This window comes from Scophthalmus maximus, chromosome 5, assembly GCF_022379125.1.
Source record: "Scophthalmus maximus strain ysfricsl-2021 chromosome 5, ASM2237912v1, whole genome shotgun sequence".
Classification (NCBI taxonomy): Eukaryota; Metazoa; Chordata; class Actinopteri; order Pleuronectiformes; family Scophthalmidae; genus Scophthalmus; species Scophthalmus maximus.
The window spans coordinates 13,513,619-13,533,534 of NC_061519.1; the positions used below are offsets into that span (position 1 = coordinate 13,513,619).

At 41.1% G+C, this 19,916-nt stretch overlaps 3 protein-coding genes across 8 annotated transcripts in view; 1 reads left to right on the plus strand and 2 right to left on the minus strand.

The window, feature by feature from the left end:
• Positions 1 to 6,502, minus strand: part of nsun4 (NOP2/Sun RNA methyltransferase 4) — a 47,117-nt gene extending 40,615 nt beyond the window's left edge. Inside the window, exons 1-8 of one of the 2 annotated variants that reach the window (XM_035634626.2) lie at positions 6,070 to 6,496; positions 5,439 to 5,661; positions 4,892 to 5,063; positions 4,242 to 4,396; positions 3,982 to 4,142; positions 3,730 to 3,854; positions 3,457 to 3,589; positions 1,055 to 2,936 (exon numbers count right to left, since the gene is read on the minus strand). In XM_035634626.2, coding sequence (XP_035490519.1) covers positions 2,793 to 2,936; positions 3,457 to 3,589; positions 3,730 to 3,854; positions 3,982 to 4,142; positions 4,242 to 4,396; positions 4,892 to 5,063; positions 5,439 to 5,661; positions 6,070 to 6,165 — 1,209 coding nt within the window. In that variant the 5' untranslated portion in view covers positions 6,166 to 6,496 and the 3' untranslated portion in view covers positions 1,055 to 2,792. Of the gene's footprint in view, positions 1 to 1,054; positions 2,937 to 3,456; positions 3,590 to 3,729; positions 3,855 to 3,981; positions 4,143 to 4,241; positions 4,397 to 4,891; positions 5,064 to 5,438; positions 5,662 to 6,069 lie in introns of those variants that run through there. The other variant, XM_035634627.2, reaches the window with a different exon arrangement.
• LOC118311083 (cytochrome b-c1 complex subunit 6, mitochondrial) lies at positions 6,351 to 7,936 on the plus strand. The gene is made up of 4 exons (XM_035634630.2): positions 6,351 to 6,508; positions 6,930 to 6,986; positions 7,240 to 7,401; positions 7,539 to 7,936. Exons 1-4 carry the CDS (start codon positions 6,461 to 6,463, stop codon positions 7,569 to 7,571), a joined length of 300 nt encoding a protein of 99 aa, XP_035490523.1. The 5' UTR covers positions 6,351 to 6,460; the 3' UTR covers positions 7,572 to 7,936.
• pif1 (PIF1 5'-to-3' DNA helicase homolog (S. cerevisiae)) lies at positions 7,925 to 16,435 on the minus strand. Of its 5 annotated transcripts, XR_004793899.1 has the most exons (15): positions 16,329 to 16,425; positions 15,512 to 16,078; positions 15,255 to 15,378; positions 14,853 to 14,978; positions 14,132 to 14,285; positions 13,572 to 13,686; positions 13,101 to 13,207; positions 12,753 to 12,892; positions 12,217 to 12,323; positions 12,015 to 12,102; positions 11,048 to 11,193; positions 9,040 to 9,231; positions 8,715 to 8,758; positions 8,135 to 8,363; positions 7,925 to 8,036 (listed from the first exon to the last, which is right to left on the minus strand). XR_004793899.1 is itself a non-coding variant. In XM_035634622.2 (14 exons), the coding sequence occupies exons 2-14, from the start codon at positions 16,061 to 16,063 to the stop codon at positions 8,321 to 8,323; spliced, it is 1,938 nt and encodes a 645-aa protein (XP_035490515.1). In that variant the 5' UTR covers positions 16,064 to 16,075; positions 16,329 to 16,435; the 3' UTR covers positions 8,073 to 8,320. The 5 variants fall into 5 exon arrangements, 4 of the variants coding, with proteins under 4 accessions (XP_035490515.1, XP_035490514.1, XP_035490516.1 ...); XM_035634622.2 differs by lacking the exon at positions 7,925 to 8,036 and having other exon boundaries at positions 8,073 to 8,363; positions 15,512 to 16,075; positions 16,329 to 16,435; XM_035634621.2 differs by lacking the exon at positions 7,925 to 8,036 and having other exon boundaries at positions 8,073 to 8,363.
• Positions 16,436 to 19,916: the final 3,481 nt, after the last annotated feature.

The following is a 19,916-nucleotide window of genomic DNA, read 5'->3' on the forward strand; positions in this document are numbered from 1 at the left end:
GGAAAATGAAATACCCAACAAATCAAAAAGTTTGACTATGTAAAGTAGAAGTAGAGATTATACTTATACTTTTTTTAATTATCTGAAAACTTACTTTAGCTTTCAAAGTTAATATATTGCATTTTTATCTTTTTAAAAATGTTGTTATGTTTATAATATAGAATAATTGTTAAAGACTTTGTTTGTGTTTTTTTGTGATTCTGAAAAAAAAGTGAGTGACTAGTTTTGGATCCATTGACACGTTCAAATGTCAATCAGATGATCGCTGTGATTTCAACTTTTAAAGAACTATTTAAATTATCAAAATCTTCTCAAAAACAAATCAAAAAGTTGCATACATTGCAGACTTTTTAGGTTTTCTTCTCCCTCACCCATTAATCGCCCATCAGATATATGCCCCGCTCCTCGACCAGGAACCATGTTACTAAACTACCTGAACACTTCAATCATTTCATACATAAATGTTTATCAGTTACAGGAGCAACTTTTCCTCTTGAATTAGTACTTTTACTTTGATACACAAAACAAAATTGTCTTAATAATCTCTCATGAAGTATTTTCAATTGTGAATGTTTTACTTACGTGAAAGATCTAAATATTTCTTCCACCACTGGTTAATGGAAATCTCATATACAAATCCAGTATTCCTAAAGAGAGAGTTTGCTGATTGAGTTGCAGTTTTGTCCACAATCATTTGAAAACAACAAGAGATATTCAAAAGATTATTACCTTGGTATTGATGGTATAGAAAAATCTCTAGTGGTTGACAAATCAAAAATGATCATATAGTCCAGGCCTGCAACCACATGATGACGTGATGAGATCCAGTAAGCCTGAAACTGTTTCTGAGATATATTATTGTAGGAGAAGTTCCTGGAAAATGTATGAATGACTGAATTATGCAAAAAGAGAATAAATGGGACAAAATAAAATAAATATTTTTTTCATTACCGTCAATAGACAACCAGATACCTGTAACCTACTGTAGATGCCCAGTTTTAATATACAAGTATACACAGTAGCTTGGGTCACACAAGGTAAAAATGTGAGACTGTGACGATGTGTTGCATCTTTATTGACAAAAATGAATCAACATTTGTATCCGAAGACACAACAGAAGCATGGTTGTGTAGTTAAATCCATAATATTCATCTTTATAATACACAGCATACATCTCCCTAACATAGGCTTACACACAGGGACGCAAATGGACAGCGCTTCATTGGCAAATTCAATAATAAAGCGGGCAGCCAGTCGAGTCTACAGACAGGAGAATAGAGAGTAAGTCATCTCAACACACTGCCGTCTCCTGAGTGTTAAAACATGTAAATTTATGTAAGAGCCCATAGGAAACACATATTTACAATATGTTTAGGTAATCACAAGATGTGCGGAGAGGCATTCAACACCCTGGAGACGAAAGCAGTCAATATAAAAATAGTTTTTATGTGTCATTAATTCCCTCTGCATTCCCCGATACATCCCCCTTTTACCGCAGTAATACAGTAATCACTCACAATCGCACAGAAAATTATCTGCACTCATCTGTGGAATACGAAAGCACAGGGGCAAAACAGGGCGGCACATCCTATTTTAGCTCTTTGCTGCCTCTTTAATGTTCATCTGGGAGCCGCATGGCTGGCTTCCATGCCTGAACACGGGTGGGGAAATAAAAGTCGGCTCCTGCACTTGGAGCAGCTTAATGACAGTGGGATGTGGTTGGTGGACTCATTGGACTCATCACACACACACACACACACACACACACACACACACACACACACACACACACACACACACACACACACACACACACACACACACACACACACACACACACACACACACACACACACACACACACACACACACACACACACACACACACACACACACACACACACCTTTTTCATGCTACATTGCCTAGGCACAGGACAAAACAAAGGGTCATCGGCGGTGTGATGGGAAAAGAGGCACCTCTGTGCTCAAATTAGGTTGTGATAAGAGGAAGCACTTCACCTCTGGGTGATGTCAATGCAAAACAGAGTCAATCCTGCTGAAATAATGAAATTCGCATAGATGCAGATTTGACAAGCCAAATGGTCAAAGACGTCATTACCTGCCTGTTCATTATGCCCTCTTCCCACTGCATTATTAGGCAAAGTCATCAAACCTGATGAATAAACCATAGAAGAAGCCAAAGCCATTTTCACTGGAGAGTTAAAGATAGCGGGTAATTCTGAAAGAATGTGATTCCACAACCTGAAACATTCATTTCCATGCATCAGGACAAACTGTACGTAAAGAAGTTCCTGTGAGCTCGACAGATATTAAAGCTTAGTGTCCTCTAGTGGGCACACGACATACAGGATGCCTTTACTCTTTAGTTACTGTTGCCATCTATGGGGCAAAAACAAAACTGCAAGTGAGATACACAGCACAAAGCTGGTTCCAGTCCTCTTGTATTTTCTATTGTGTCGGAAAAAAATGGCTTAAATCACTATTCAAAAATTCCAAGAAGATTGAAATTTCCTCTCGGCTTACAATTGTCCAAAAGCCTCCAAAACTATTGCAGGTGTCCAGTGTGTCCGCAGTTCACATGTCTGTCAACCTGATATTTAATTGACTCCAAAGCTGAAATAAGTCAGCATCCAAATCCATCTACTGGGCTCCAACGGGTACAGTTTTTAAATGTAAATAAGTATTCCTCTGGTAGCAGCGAGTCAGTCAACACTTGTGGGTCCAGAAGTCCACAATCTTTTAGACAGAGCTGTTCATCAATTGGCGTGAGTCTACGTCAGCCTCCTCAGCTTGCACATGTAGATTGGCCCGAAGTTAGCGGCTAAATGTGGGATGACCATCTCACCCAGGTGGAGAGTGGGGGCGAAGTGAAAGGTTTTCCTGAACATGTGTGTGAGGGGTCGCAGATCGACAACCTGGAGGTGTGGATATGATTAGGAAAGGGGGACAAAAAAGTTCAAAGTATTTGGTGCTATTTGGGCTTTCTTTTTCATGATAAAGGAATTCCTACAGCAAGGATAACTCCTACACCAAGGATAAAGCACATGCTAGAGAAAAGGCATAAACTCCAAGAAACGGGATGCAACAAATAACAAAACCAATTCAAATAGGGAAATGCAACAAGAATTGTTACACCGGAAATGCTCCAGGACACAAGGGGGAATAAACAGCAAAGTTCAGAAACTCTTAGAGTTTCTCTTAAAAGTCTGTTCATGGGACAACAACAAAAAACATAAACACTTTATGTCCAGTGTGTCATTTGTAAAGTATTCAGACCTCTTTGCCTTTTCACCTTTTGTTATGTGGTGGGCTCAAAAGATTTTTTTTTTAATGCTCATGTGTGAGTGTGTGTGTATCAGAAGTCACGTTCCTTTTAATAGAGAGTGCATCCTTAGTAGATTTTGATACTGAAGGTGAACTGTGTGTCTGACTGACCTCAAGGGTGATGTTATGCTTCTCTTTTGCCAGGTGGATGGCCTGTTCCACCACACGCAGGTTCTGGATCTGAGAGAGCGTGCAGGTGGAGTACATGATCTCCCCACCTGGACATGCTGCTTGGATTCCCGCCCTTCGAGAGAGGGAGCAGATTCATTCATTTTATATAAAATAATCATGTAAAATTTTTGATTTAAAGAAGAATCCTTAACTGTATATTGAGTATATGTGTCCTGACATTAACTGTCGTAAAAATGTGTCTTTTATACTCACAACAGCAGCTCCAGCTGTACTTGTGGCAGCCTCCGTCTCTCTCCAGTCCTGGTCTTATTGAATATGTTGTTGTCGTCCTCCGTTAGTGAATGTCTGTCGGTGGTGCAGGGAACGTCAACGAGCACCTGAAATGAGGAAAGAAGAGGTGGACAACGTCGTAGTGTTTAGACATAAACAGGAATATGCAGGCACTGGCGATCTGTAATTTTCTTTCTGAAAAGGGATAAATATGAATATGTGCCTGAGGCTTACTCTGTCGAAAGTGTTTGTTTCGATTTCCCCCCACTTGGTGCCATCAAAAGAAGTGATGCGTAGGTTCTTTTCGTTCAAGAACTCCTTGGGAACGTAGCTGTGTAGGACCTGTCTCAGTCGTGTTGTCCGAGACGCAGAGGTATCATTTACACATAAAAACCCTTTTCCATAAACACAAATGGGAGTTGATTAGCAACAACTCACTGACAGGGCAACAGAACCACTTACTAAGAAACGTCACATGAGAGCAGTCCACTTACTGATAGCCTGGGCCTGAAGAATAGCCAGCGCCTTGCCTCCTGGAGCAGCACAGAGGTCAAGAACATAATGACCCTCTTGAACATTCAGTGCAAGACAAGGCAGCACAGAAGCCGCGTCCAGCAGGTAGTAGCCCAACAACCTGTACATGTCTGGTCTGAAGAGAACAAGAGAGAACTGAGAGTCAAAATTTGGAAGATAACATGTTCAATCACTTGGGCTTAACCAGCCCTTTTGAGATGATACAAAAAGGAAGCCAATTTAAAACTACCAGACTTTTAAAAGACTCAATCCCTTTGCTTTTTGACATTTGGGGATAAGATTGAAAGATGTATATGAGATGAGAATTTCTCCTTTTGTTACTATTCCTTTATTTTTGCTCACCTAAAAGTGAGGTCCTCTGATACAAAATGTGCCATGTCCTTAACTGTTTTACAAATCTAAATGTAAATACCTTGAAATAAAAGTTTAACTATTATCTAATATTCATCTTTGGATCTCAAACCCAAATGTCTTTAGTAAAAAACAAAAACAAAAGGTATTGGTCTTGCAATTCATACAGTTGAGGGGGGCTGTAAAGAGAGGCAGTTGGTAGTAATATCAAAACAAATTTTGAGTTTGAATTTTTGTTCAATAAGTTGAATGAACTCACCTGGCAGGCTTGAATCGTGTGATATCCCCTCTTGGAAACACTGCACACTTAATGTTAGGACTCAGTTTTAGGGGAGACAGCTGCTGACCGTCAACATCAGATTTCTTCACAGCATCCTCCTTTGATTCCTCCTGCACCACAGACTCAGAGTCTTGCTTCAAGCCTAGCTGAGCTACACAGATGATGAAGAATATAGAAAATGAAGTATATAAAGTTCAAGCTAATGGCTTTTAGAGAAGACTGCCAGTGACATAAATTACAGACCATTCAAATTGAAACAATATGGTTAGGATCATGAATCTAGATTAAATCATAGTATGAAATAGTATTCTATCCACATTAAAAGGTACTTTCCTGTGGCCTTGGTTGCCAAGAGGCTTTTTAAAAATCTTAACAAGACAAAATGGTGAAATTAGAAGATTTAACAATTTTATATGCCACAACCTATCTCAGGGCAAGATGAAAAATGTGGGCTTGATGACAGTCAAAATGCAAAATGTAAATATGTATTAACTAAGAACACTGCAGTTAGATTAATGCAGCCTACCCTCTGTGTCTGTGTCGTTGATAAAGTCGCTGCATCCCTTGGCTCGTAGGTCTGCCAGGACATCGTCATCACTGGAGAAATTGTTGAGCAGGGCTCCATACTTTCTCTCGGAGAGCAGGGCGACCCTCACTGATGGCCACAGCTGCCCCAGCTGGACACTGTAGGTGGCATCAAAGTGCTGCAGGGCCAGACTGGTGGGGGGGTATTTGGGACGTGTAGCAGCCTATTGGAAAAGCAGGGAGGTCGAAACATTGTTTTAATAATGTTTTCATTTGATACACCTTCAGGATTTGATTCATAATTTTCAATTGTAAGGCATCAGAGAACAGCACACACATCATAAAGTCACCTCATGTCTTCTACTTGACAATTTCATTAATACATGTTGTTATTCAACACATTTAGCCACAGATGTCAGTCACAGCTACTGACACTTATTTTAACACAGCTGATAATCGAAATATTTTGGTCCCGCTTTCATTGACTGAATGATGTACATGCTTTCTCAAGTACAATGGCATTTTGTAGAGACTTCATGTCGCTCTGTGGCTAGTTATACTTACATTCCAGTCTATTACACATCTGATTGTTTCCAGTTATCACTGCATTGTGTACCGTGTGGCCAACGTACCCATTTGTCTTTCACCCGGTGTCGCCTGGGCGTCAGACTCCTCAGATCTTGAACTCTCCTCAACAGCAGTCTGGTGTCCAAGAGCAGCGCCATCATGCTGCGCTACACTTCAACGGATCCGACTTCGCCCCGACAGCCGAAAACCATAGTTCCCCACCCGCGAGCCACTTCGATGGGCGGGGCTTGCGCAAAATGCCAGTTGATGATTGGACCACAGTGACTTCAATAATCACTTTTCACCAATAGGGAACGTCATCCGGTGATCCGTGTCGTAGTTTCCTCTGTGTGACCGACGAACCGACCTCACGTCCTCAGCGTAAAGCAGCGCAGCTCCTCCGCTCGAGCGTCTGTCCTCTGCCGTGGTTGCTGGGTGAATTTCAGAGCCTTCATCATGGTTTTCGAGAAGAACATGCTCACGCACGGCGACCCCGACGACGAGGTAGTGAAAATACTGTGCAATGTCTCTTCAGTCGCTCATCGTACGTGTATTTGGCCAAGTTACCCAACGAGTTACCGTCGTAACGTCCTCCCGGGTCCCTGCTGTAAAAGACAGTTCATCTTGACAAGTGTTGAACGTTGACGGCAGCCAAAATTGTAAAATTAACTCTACAGTAGTTCAATTTACTGGAGATATAAGCTCGTTTTTTTATGACTGGTCCAGTGCGCCCCCTTCCGGTTATCTGTGTGTTATGCCAGCGAATTGTTCCTGTTCTCTGGATTCACATTAGTTAGTAAACATTGCACCAACACGGAATATGACACTTAAATTCAATATATTGTTGTATTAAAAGTGTGATTTTTAGCAGCATTATAAATTCCAACTTTCAGACCAGACTAGCTAAATGTTTGTCACTGAACAGGAGGAAGAGGCGCCTGCTGAGGAGGAGGAAGAGGAGGAAGAAGAGGAAGACATGGTGGTACGTTCGATTTTCTTATATTTCCGTCACCGCCATTCTTTGTCTGTCGTCACACTTGAAGCCCTGATGGAAAAAATATAAAAACATGACCACTTGACAAGACGCTCAGATAAAGATTATAACCACTGCCTTATCTCAAGTTGTATGTTGGACTTTTGTTGTGTAAAAGCACAAGTTGACAGTCAAGTAAAGTTATACACTTAGTTGTAGACTTTATACTCAATTTCCCAAATGTACCACATGTCCCTCTCAGGACCCTCTAGAAACGATCCGAGCCAAGTGTGAGCAGACTGAGCACTGTGTGCACTATAAGGAGCGTCTGGAGGCCTGCGAGTCGCGGGTGAGCTCCAGGTCCAGCACGGAGGAGGAGTGCACTGAAGAGCTCTTTGACTTCCTGCACGCACGGGACCACTGTGTAAGTGTGAAATACAGAGAGAATGAACAGGATGAAAAAAAAATTAAATTGAAGTGTCTTTTTATCAAGATATGCCTTGTTTTATGGCGAGCTCAATCGGAACTAATGTAAACTGTTGTTCACCTTTGTCATTACAGGTAGCACACGAGCTGTTCCACAAGGTGAAATGACCTGCCTGCCCAGTTCCCACCATTTGCAGCTGTAGAATCTATTTAACTGATAGAATTGTAAAAATAATGCCGGTAGTCCGTCATTCTCTTGTGTTGTTGTAAATGAGTTTTCTTGAGTTCCTGGAATAAATGCATGCCACTTTTTCCATAAATCATGCAGATTTGTAGACGGGGTTGGAAGGAGTTTGTTATGAATCACTGCTTGTGTGGGTGATGGACGCATTCATTTTAAAAGGTCGTTCAAAGATGGGCTTAAACTATGACTCGTTATTGTGGTCACTTCATATGCAAAACTAAATTTGCTTTACCTCAGGTTTGGTCATGGATTCTTCGCTCTGGCCGGAAAATAAAGGGTTTTGATGGTTTCCAGTTTGTCGGAGTTCCTTTTTATAATTTACTATCCATGGGACAGAAGTGATATGTACTATTTATATTGGACTAACCTTACTTGCTAAGGCACATCTCCTAAAATAATCAAAATCCCATTGTTAGTCCAGTGTCATGATTTGTCAGGTTTATTGTACAAACTATTAACTATAGTATCTGTAAGTGAGAATTCTTACCTGATATTTGTTTATGGGAAGATGGAAAAAGTTTTTCCAAACCTTGCTAGATTTGTATCAGTGTTTTAGGCCATGTCAGGTGAAGATGTTCATGCAACCTCAATGTTACCACCTTAAATATTATATATTAAGGTGCATCACCGAAGAGGCACATCACACACAATGGAGGCTGCCTCTACCTAAAGACTACTTGATTAAGGCAGGAATAGATATTTTCCACTTCCAACACCTGTAAAGCAAAGAATAGTAATTATTACTTTTCCCTCTACAACGATACTAAATATATATTCTTCACACCAAGTTGTTTACTAAAATTTTATTTGAATACATTACAAAAAATAATAAATTAAAAATAAAGTCGTTATAAAAATAAGCTCTTAAAAAACAAATTGTCAGTATTGAACACATGATGGCAGTGTGACTTCAAGTACAGTCAGTTAAAAAGGGCACTGCTAGGTAGCCAGTGAATGTAGGCATCTGTGACCATAAACATATGGAAAAACAATATACAGAAGAATTAAAAACTCATGCACACAGTGCATAACATTGAAGTAGGTGTTGAGGCCTTTCGCCTTCTCACCAAGAGTTTTCTTTGTTGTTGGCAACAAAATCATCCATGGAGGCCTGTAGACAAAAGTGGACACAGCAAGTTATTTTACAAGCAAAACAATAACAAATGACGGCTCTCAGATATAATGTGACTGCTACAAAATCCAATATGGGGTTATGTCCCAAACATGTTCATGTTATTTTAATGATTCTGCATAAATAGAAGAATTCTGTGATGTATTCAAAGCACTTTACTGCAAGTACTGCAATACATTTGTCACATGAAAGTTATTACCTTTCTTGGTATTATCATCTACCGGTGTACAGTTTAGGTAAAAGTTAGATTCTGCACTAACCTGCATGAGCAGCCTCTCCTTCCTCAGTTTCTTGTAGAAGAGGAGAACATCTGGATCTGCCCGCACCACTCGGGGGTCAAAGTCCATTACCCTCAGACCCTCCAGGCTCCGAGCACGGGACAAGGCCACGTAAGCCTGGCCGCTCTCAAACACGCGTGCCAGAGAGATTTCCACACAGTCCAGTGTCATTCCCTAAAATAAATGACAGAAGATTTTGGTGACAGGCCAATGTAAAACAACACCAGTCAAGAAGTCATTGGTATTTGTAGTTTACGGAACAGGCGGTCTGGCTGGATATTTCAGAATCTGAACAGGAACCCCTGACTACAGGATTTATTCACTACTCATTAGTACATTAAAAAAAATACCGTAATAGCGTGTCATACCGGTAGCACATTAAACTATTAGCATGTCACCTATAGTACATCAAATAGGAGACTGAACAGTTCTGGTAGGGTATTTTTGCAAGACATACCATCTGTTTTGCTCCCGGAATTTCTAAAACTGGGCGATGTGCGATGAAAATTCAAAGCTCTAGCAGACCTTCCCAGTTCTCTCAGATTAGAAGCAACGTGCTCCTGCTTCTAATTAATAATCTACCTCTGATCTACACCTTAGGTTGTGGGAATTTATTCATGTGCAGGTGCATATACATGTTAATGTAAATATGAAACTACCTGGGAATGTGTATATTTTGTGTGTTTTTTAATTATCTAGTCGGTGCGGTTGCTAGGTGTGGCAGAGCTTCTGTTTGGATATGTATGATTGTATTACTGTGATTTGTCTTGTATTGTGTTGTCTGTGTGAAGGGATTCATCCCAGTAATAAATTGTCAAATTGGTTCATTTTTGCAAAGAGAAAAGAGCAGATCATTGCTCAGTGTATGAGATTTGAGAGAATTTACTGCATTTTAAAAGTGACTGCTCACTTTTAAAACTTAACACATTGATTGATTGAATATCCACGACCTCTCCCCAGGTCTTCTTCTCTATTCTTCAAACTCAAGTGTGGGATTTCTTTTTAATATGACTGTGCCGCAGATCAAGCACTCATCTTGACACACTGGTGGTGACCAATGAACTCAATTACCCCCGATGGGCCCAATAACCAATTTCCGAATCCGAGTCCAGGATCTAGGAGTCTGCTGTGAGCTCAGAGTTAGAGCTCCTGTGATTAGTAATGACACAGTTGCAGCTTACTTATCGGTTACAGTAACACTAGGTCAGTGTTCAGGGCCTCTGGCAATTTCCCACAACAAACAGCACCATAACACCTGGTCTCACCTACATGCTCTAATCACGTTACAGAATGATTAACGTTATTACAACTCACCTTGAGGGGAACATTGTTCCAAATTTAATTCAATAGCTGAGACATCCCACTAAAAACAAATTGTCAGCTTCCTGCTGGAAACTACTGTTGTAATTAAGAGTCATCATCTGGAAAACATTAATGTTTGTTCACAATTTTTCTTTTACTCCATCCAAAAGGTGGACCAACAGACATCGTCATCCCCCTAAACCGTTATTGAGCCTCAAAAGATGTAATGACCAAATGTTTGTAGGTTTTCAGAATAGTGCTACATTTGTCAGGAGAGGAGCTGATTGTGTTTTATCTGAAAACGATCAACATATCTGACATCTCATTCTCCCTCTCCTGTAGATCTTAACCTTGCATGACAAGCAAAATGTGGATTTGACCGATTGAGATTTTACTGCAGGCTCAAACGCCGCAATCAAACTGGTAGTCACTTTCAGCCGCCTGCAAGTGATAACAAACGCAGCACAAAAGAAAAATAAATTAGTTTCAGGCCAATTGAATTAAAAACAGAAATGAATCAAACGAGTCATTCATTCAAGAGAAACCCACACAAAACGCTGCTGTTCCGTGTGAACACTGCGCAAAGTCTTCCTCAAAGAGACAGTAAGGTCATCAGTGATTTGGTGCAGTTTTCTCTACAATTGTTACAGTTGATTGACTGTACGACTGTGACTGAACCTGAACTCACCTGGCTCTTGTGGATGGAGATGGCCCAGGCCAGTTTGAGGGGCAGCTGCTGTCGACTCAGGTGGATCCCACCACTGGACTTAAAAACCCAGCGCTCTGGTTTAAGCACCTCTGTCACGCCGCACAGGAAACGCACACGCGGGAGCCCTGAGGAAAACAAGGAGCGAGTCAGTACAACAATTTTACCACCAGTCAAATTATTTTCCATTTTGTTCATCATGACCTGACTAATCAACATAAAAGATTATAGTTCTTCTAAAATTAAAAACCTTCCTGTGGTGTTTTCCATGTGAATGGAAGGTGGAACAGCCAAGAACAGCTCTGAATTATTGGTGTTGGACAGAAGTGAGCATGAAGTCCGATGGCTGTAATTTTCTGGTGGGGGTTTATTCATGACTTTGGAGTGGAGAAAATCATGCTTGACAACTAATACCATTGACTATACTGTAGAAAAAAGGACCCAGTAACCAGAACCAGAAAATGAAGCCAATGCTAAAGTGCCTGAAGCCTGTATTCTCTGGAATGACCAGCAGAGGGCGACTCCACAAAAAGAAGTCTGTTTCTTTAGAAGTCTATGACAAAATGACTACTTCTCACTCCACCAGATTTATGGTCTCAATCTCTTTTTCAAATCCTCTTCAAAACAGCATGATGTCCATTATGTAAATTATGGTTTCATATAGAGTAAAATAGACAATAAAGCACCGTGTACATTGGAGTGTGGATACAGCATGATTGACAGCTGGTAACGGGATGATACCGTATATAGGGTACAGACATGAGGGTGGCATCAATTTTCTCATTTAACATGGAAGATTAATATTTGAACCTCTTACAAAGTCAAACTATTCATTATGTTGCAGAGTAATCCTCAGCAAATCTCCTTCCAATCAAAATGATTTTTGGGATTTCTTAGCACAATTAAATATGCTTCAAGTTGATCAACTAATAAACTAGTGTATACTGACCATGTTTTCCAGAATCAAAAGCTACAACAACCCCTCGCGCTCCATTCACCAGACCTCGAGAAACATCCAGGTTTTTTGTCAGCATGACCTGAAAAATGCAAGCAAACCTTTCTAAGTATGATATCACTCACAGACATCAAAAGTGCAATACAACATGCAAAACTGCAGTGTTCACGATGTTTAGAAATTCAGACAGTCAAACCTGAGCTCCCACTTTGAGTTGGATCAGTCTGCTGACGGGGCTGTGAACATCTATCGTCTTCACCAGGGCCGTGTCACTGTCGTGTGCCTCAAACACCCGCACTGAACCTGAGGGACAAGAAGAGATATATTTCAACAGGCGGATGGTGAGAATATTGTAAAGGAAGGTCATTTCACATAAGAAATGATTCCGTACAGGCAAATATTCATGCGAAGAAACTAAAAATATCCAAATATAAAACTGGGACTAATGTTGGTACAGTTTGGCCATATTGCCCCCCAAAAAACAATGGACCAAACCCACGCCAAGAGTTTCCTGATTCAGAAGGGCTTAAAAAATAAAAGTAGACCAGATCAGGCGATAGCAGGAGCCAGAAATCAAATGGCGTCCAGCTGAGACTGAAGAACAGGAAACAAGTCAACAAGGTTGCCACACGTGGCTCCAGCCACGGATAACGGTTCATCCTATTTTCACCTAAGTAACACCCATTTCAAGTTGAAAAAAATATATATGTGTGTAAAGGGAAGAAGTCAGACCTGGCAGCTGCTGGAGTTTGTTCTCATTTGTGAGCTCCACGTCGTCCTTGTGTGTGCACAGCCTGGTTGCTAGAATACCGTCCTTCTCTATGTGGTGGTAAGCGCTTTTCAGAAGCTTAGCGGTGACTTCCTCGGTCACCCTGAAAGGTGTTAAATTAAGACAGAGCACAAATGTCATTTAGAATGTAAAATAAGACAACTATAACATCTGTAAATGTTTTTACCATTTATGTATAAATGGAGAGTACATTATTCTGCGCAGTAGGTAAAAAGCTATTAAACTCCCCCCCTCCCGTGGTCACAGTTGCAGAGAAATGGACAGTGTTTATTTTAATATAATAATATTACCTGCCCACTCTCACTGCCTGCAGCAGGGAGATGAAGGACTGGTCCGTTTGCCTTCGCACTTCCGTCAGCTCCATGTTGACCTGGATGACCTTACGCCAACTCCTGGCCTGAAGGTACATAGAGGTGAAAAGGTATTTTTCAATAACAGCCGTTAATGCTCTTTAGGAAATAAACAGAGAGAGTGTGTGTGTGTGTGTGTGTAACAGATCCTGACTCTAGGCAACTGGATAGACGGTCATAGAAAGTCTAGATGACTCAGTACGGTAATGACTCATGTGCTCAAACCAACCTGTAGGCTTACACTGAATTAACAGGGAAATAGGAACAAATCCTATACTTTTTGATAAAATCCATTCACTTAATTGAAGCACAAAAAAATGACACCTTAAAAACATACCACATTGATGTTTATAAGCTTCTTCAAGACAAAAGGCTAAATTTCAATAAGGGCAGTTGTATAGATGGTCTGACCTGGAAGCAGAAGCTGGCTTTCTCTTTTCCTTTAGAGACGGGAGGCAGCTGAAGGAAGTCGCCACATATGATCAGCTGGATGCCTCCAAACGGCTGAGTAGACCTCCGCACCGACCTACAAGAGTGCAGTGAAAAGTTGCACGTCACTGAAGATGAATATAAAGAACATCAATGAAAAATATCCTCACACCACATTTTTCTTCTGAAAACCAGTTCACAACCCCCAAGTTGTACATTTACTATCACGCGAGGCAAAATAAAATCGACGACTCTTCACACCCCAAAGCCCAAACCAATGAAAGTTAGCCATTAATGCTGTGTTTTGTGTGAAGCGTCATTCACAAAGTTATTTTTAAATCATAAAGTTTTGTGGTAAGGGTCAGTTGAGATCCAGAGTGTGAAATGAAATAATTTAGGAAAGCTCAGAGAAAACACTCAGGAATTTTATCATTGTAACACATTGCTGTGGACGCATATGTTAACTTATTATGACAAAATATAATGTAATGTGTGTTTTGTTAGACTGGTCCTACATTTTGCCACTTTGAATCTCATCTCACCTGGCAACCGACTCAAGCTTGTCAAAGAACTGCGCCTCCACCATGGAGACCTCATCGATGATGAGGTGTCGACAGGTAGTCCAGTGCTGCAGCACCGCGGGCCTCTGAGCCAGCTCGATGCACTGCTCCAGGGGGGCAGAGCCCGAGCCGATACCTGGGAAGAGAAAACAGAGAGATGTTTACAGGAGACGAAAATGAACAACACCTATTCAAATACTTAAATCACACCCTTGATATTATATTAAAGATTTGTAATCTATAATGCAACATCACACATGGTAACAGAATCACAGCCTGCAGATCAGCTTTGATAAAAGCACAAAATAAGAAACTGAAAAAGATTAAAACTCTTCAAGAGAAATGTGTACATTTAATAATTGTTACTGTTAATAGGTTTCAATTCTGATGATTTGCTGCTTTCTCTGTTCTGAATCACTAACAAGTAAATATCTGAGAGTTTGGGGCTGTTGGTCGAACAAAACAAGCAAACGGAAGAGCAAGAGATCAAAATCAGCAGTTTGAATTATAATGAAAAAATTGTTAGTTACAGCTTTAGGACAGCAGAGAGTGCTTGTCCTAAATCGTCGCAGCAATATGACCCATCATTTGGGCAATCTTTATTAAGACAGGGGGGAAAAACAACCTCTGCACATCCTGACCACTAATTTATATGCATATATATATATAACTTTATAAACAGATACACTACACAGAAACACACCTGCGAAGTTGTGCAATGTTGTTCCTCCAATGTGACATGCAGCCACCCCTGTACTGGCTGTGCTAAAGGTGCTTTTTGGAGGAAGAGATCCCATGATTCTTTTGAGTAAGAACGACTTTCCTGTGCCTGAAAAACACAAAGTCAAAACGAGCTCAGAGGAGACACATTTCACACAAAGACAAATGGCATGGTTCCTTCCATCTGGTGGTTAAACACCATAAACGAGTCATGGAAGCAGATTTACATCAGGTTGGCTTATGGAAATGAAAATGTGAATGAGAGACAATATGCCTAAAGATGTCACAGCACGACAACGCCAGTAAAGCATAACGTATTGCATTATGACTCTTTTAGACATGTAGTTTGCGTTATGAAAATGTCCTCCCACTGTCACACACGTACCGGCACTTCCAGTGAAGAAGACATTCTTGCCGCTCAGCACTGCACCGAGAACAGCGGCTTGTTCTTTATTCAGTTTGCGTGACGGCAGAGACAGGATGGGCTTCTTACTCGGATTCATCTTCACCTGAAAGAGTCAGCAGCACCAAGTTAGTGACGCATCATTTCCAAGGGCAACGTGAGTGCAGCGTGGACACTGTGATGCATTCAAAGTTGGCATATATTATGATTGACATTCAGGACGCGTGTGAAAAACTCACCGGACTAAAGTTACTGTCAGCCCTTGACCTCTTGACCTGCTGTCCTGGTCTTGCTGCGGTCGTCTTATTGGTGCGCTCTGCCAGCCCGCTGGGAGCCACTTTACTTCTCATCTCATTGACTTTCTGGATGTCTTTTTGCTGCAGGGGGCTGATGGCCTCGAAGCTGCGGGGCAGGCCGGCGTTGAGCTTCTCCCTGTGGCTCAGGGGCTTGCCGCTCTGCCAGGCCTGGTGTTTGATGCTCAGGGTCTTGAGGAAGAGGCCCAGCCGGTCCGGGGGGCAGTTGGAGAGGAGCACCTGGATGTTTTCCGGGAGCAGCTTGACGGTGCACTTGCCATCTCTGGCGAACTTGGTGAAGAGTTTGAACTCTCTCAGCTGGTAACTTTGCGGGACTTTCCCGTCGTGGACCCGCAGGAGAATCTCCTGGAACTCATTGCGGCCCAGGATGACGGAGGCTTTCCGGAGGACCTGCCGCCGGGTGGCCTGGCCGGAGGAGTTGAGCTGCTCCACCGTCACACAGCACTGCAGCTGGGCCCCGTCCTCCTCTGCAAACATTGCGGCGACTCTCTGCTGAAATGAAGAGCAAACACCGATGAACGATGAGCAGTTTGCTCGGCTGGTGTCAGACAAAAGTCCAAACTAAACAACGCAGTGCTCGAAACGGGGATGATTGAATCGACTGAATCAATGGCACACTGCCACAGCTGCGCCTCGGTTTAACAACGCAAACATCGTAGCGTCGTTACATCGTGATAAAACATTTCAACTTGGCACCGTGATCCGACACCTTAAATGTTACAGAGGAAGCTCCAGCTCTTACATTTGGTTGTTTCTTTTTAAACAAACCGTTCCCTGATCTTTGTCCGTCTTGTTTTCTCCGCGCAGCTGCTCGGCTCTGAGGACGCGAAACGACCAGATTTTCAAATTGTCAGTGCGTGGAATCAGCCAATGGCATGGCGACGCTCGTGGCCAATCAGAGGGGGGTATTTAACAACGCAGCCAATGAACGACGAGGAGGGGCGGCCCCTGCATCTTCCCGACCAATCGAACAGTTTGGTGACTGGTGACTTGTTATCAGCGAGAGAAACACATGGCTATCCGGAAATGTTTGGAGTCGATTTCTCCACATTACGGTAGGGTGCTATTCTAACCTTCACTTCAGCAGGCAACATGTCGAATATATCGACCTGGTGTTTCTTTTTGTTCATCTGTTAGCTTATAGCCAGGTAAGCTCAGGTGGGTGCTCTTGTTTTTTTAATGTATTTATGTGTATCACTTAAATGTTCCAGTTCTTGGTGAAGGTGGGGGGTAATTTCTTGACTATGTTTTGCATCATTAATCTGAATCTGCAAAATAACTTAATTTAAAAGAACAAAAGTGCAATAACATGTGACTGGCAGGGTGAGGGTGTTTGATCAGTGTCTGATCTCGGTCTCATATAATAAACACATCAGCCAGGATCTAATCAAGTCTCAGGAAACCAAAACTTGCAACTTGTTGAATATTTGATGAAAAACTTGTATACATATTATTATTATTATTATGATTGATATTTATGAGTTTCAGTGGGGAAAATGTGGGTAAACATCATCATACAGTAGAAATCACGAGTCTAGCTGCCCTGAATATTCTACACTTTTGGCTCCTGTAGTCATTTCCTTATTAAAACCCACATCCCGAGTTTCAGCAGCAGTAGCGAAAAAAATAGAAAATGTTTTCACGTTTACTGTTGCAGTTTCGCAAATCTCAAATTCAGATATCACGAATCATTTATTTGTTTTTATTTGTTTCAAAACATTCATGCACCTTGCATGATGTGCATTTCACGCAAATGTATTGTTAAACAAATATGTAACCCTTAAAAAACGTATTTGTGAGCTTTTTTTTCTTGCGCAGTCCATGACTCTTTTCTCTTACTGAGACAAAGGTCATTGGTTTACGGAGAAACGGTAACATTCTGGGTTTTTATATACTGAGGCAAAAATGGCCTAGTGATAGATGGATCTTGTCAGATATAAGACAGCATTACATTATTTGAAACAATAACTCCAAAGGCATTTTTAAGCTGCATGAATGGATTTTCATGGTTTCTTTGTTTTAAGTAGCGTTTGCATTCACCTTGAGCAAACACACATAAACTTAACCAGCCCACTCGAGTTCTTTCTCTATTTGCTGTCTTACATTAGACAGTCAAGTGATTCTGTGTTAGTATTAGAAATAACTCAGCTTTACAAACTTCACTATGTGTCACTATATGTCCCTGCCTTCCAGTGTAGTACAGTCCTCATACATGTTACATGGGATACTCAGTGTTTTATGGTTTCACTTTCTTTTATAAGTTTCTTTAGAATAACAATGAAGAGCCTTGGCTCCAACATATCTTTTAGAAGGACTCTGAGTCCTGTACCATATGTTTTAGTGATCGTGAGCAATGGGAATAGTCTGGAGATGGGCCAATTTTCAGATGTGATTATGTCCATTGAAATAGCAGTGATAACCTTACTGCAGGCAAAATGTTAATCAGTGCTCTTTGAGGGCAGACCTCCAGCCTCCAAAATAAAATTTCAAGGGGATTAAAATACCTAAAAAAATAATAGAACAAACCTGTTATGAAAAACAACGCACTGCGTCAGGCTGTATCAGTCAGTTGGTTAACGTTTGAATAGTAATCTAACGGGGTTTGTTCCCCTGCGGGCTGTGGATTCCAGCATGGGGGTTTAAAGTTGACTGTGCTTATATGAGCTGCACTCGTAATACATTTATAGTAAACACTGGCCTCTGATGTGACTACAGATATTCCGGCCATGCGGTAAGGATGAGCACATCACACGGCCTTGTCGAAAACCACAACAACTTTTAATACTCTGTATTCCAGACAAACAAAAAGGCAACAGTGATTTCCCGGCATTATGTGAAAATGGAAAAATACATCCAACGAGACATTATATAAAAGCCTTTTGAGTGCAAAGTGCTCTTTGACATGCATTTTGAGCACACAGGGCTAATTTTATTAAGCAGTAAGATGCATTAGAACACATCATCACCAGTGTGTGATGGCTCTTTTCTTATATATTGACATGGCAGAGAAGGACACTATTAGCAAATTACCGTCTGACCTCACCCTCATCATTAGGTAGACAAATGTACCGTGCATTTGAATTCCCACAATCCTACAGTGACCTTATTAATTACCTTACCTATGGGAAATGTGTTTTTATGAAATTATAGAGTGAATAACAATGACTAACGAGATAAATGTGAGTTTTTTATACTGCAGCGGAGAAAGAGCTGGTTCTGTCACTTTGCTGGTCCATCTGCAATAAGCTAATGAAGGACATATATCCATCATGTCTTTGTCAGTTTTCTTCCTCCTTTCCTTCCCCTCTTGCTTCTAGCCACGCCTTTACCATGATGTGTTTCTGTACAGTCACAGAGCTGCAGACAGAGGCAGAGACCTTACTTGTATCCTGTCAAAGTAAAGGGCACATCTTTTACAAGCCATAAATCCATCCATCCATTCATCCACGCACAATGTCCACTGTTACTCCAGAGCTAGTTGAAAGTGCAGAGCCTCTACCCATCCCAGCAGCCTATTATGTTTTGAACATTAATACGCAGTCTAATGTGAGAGAGAGCAGCTACGGATTTGTGCTGATTCTTCTTCGACACCTTTGCTTTATGTTGTTCGTTCGTTCGTTCGTTTGCGGTGGTTCATCTTAAACCCTTCATGCTCTAATAGAGGGTGAAGAGAAGAAAGGGATTTGTTAAATAAACCAAATGCGCAAGTCGTCATATGACTCACGTCATGAAATAATTAAATACATTCTCCATTTAGATCAGTTCAATCAGGTATTGTATGAAAACGTATGCTATCTTCGGTTTTCTGTTTGTGCATTAGGAAAGAATAATTTATATATATATATATATATATATATATATATATTATTATTATTATTATTTTTAAACCATGGATTTCTACCTCTACTGTTAAAGTTTTAAAACCTATATCTACTGTATAAGGCTCTTATGTAATGGAAGTAGAGCTTTATCTATAGTAAGAGGAATTTCATTCAGTAAGTTCCCATATGTTCAAAATTTTGTCTCCATTTTGCAGCACAGTATTGTCATTAAAACCCCTAACCCCACATATCACCCTAAAGAAGATAGGATCTCCTCTGAAGAATAATGTCTCATTATTTCTGGTGTGGAACAATGTGGCCTATGACTCAACCTCATATATCTGAGAATGTGACATTGAGTCCAGTACAACAATAACCCAACCCTTTACTTACATCTCGGTCTGTCTCCGGCAATTGGATCCTTTGAGGAAAGGGAAATGCCGTGAAAGGAGTGGAAGGTACATAGATTAGGATGGATGAGGGGCTGCCAGAGAGAGAGATGTTTCTTC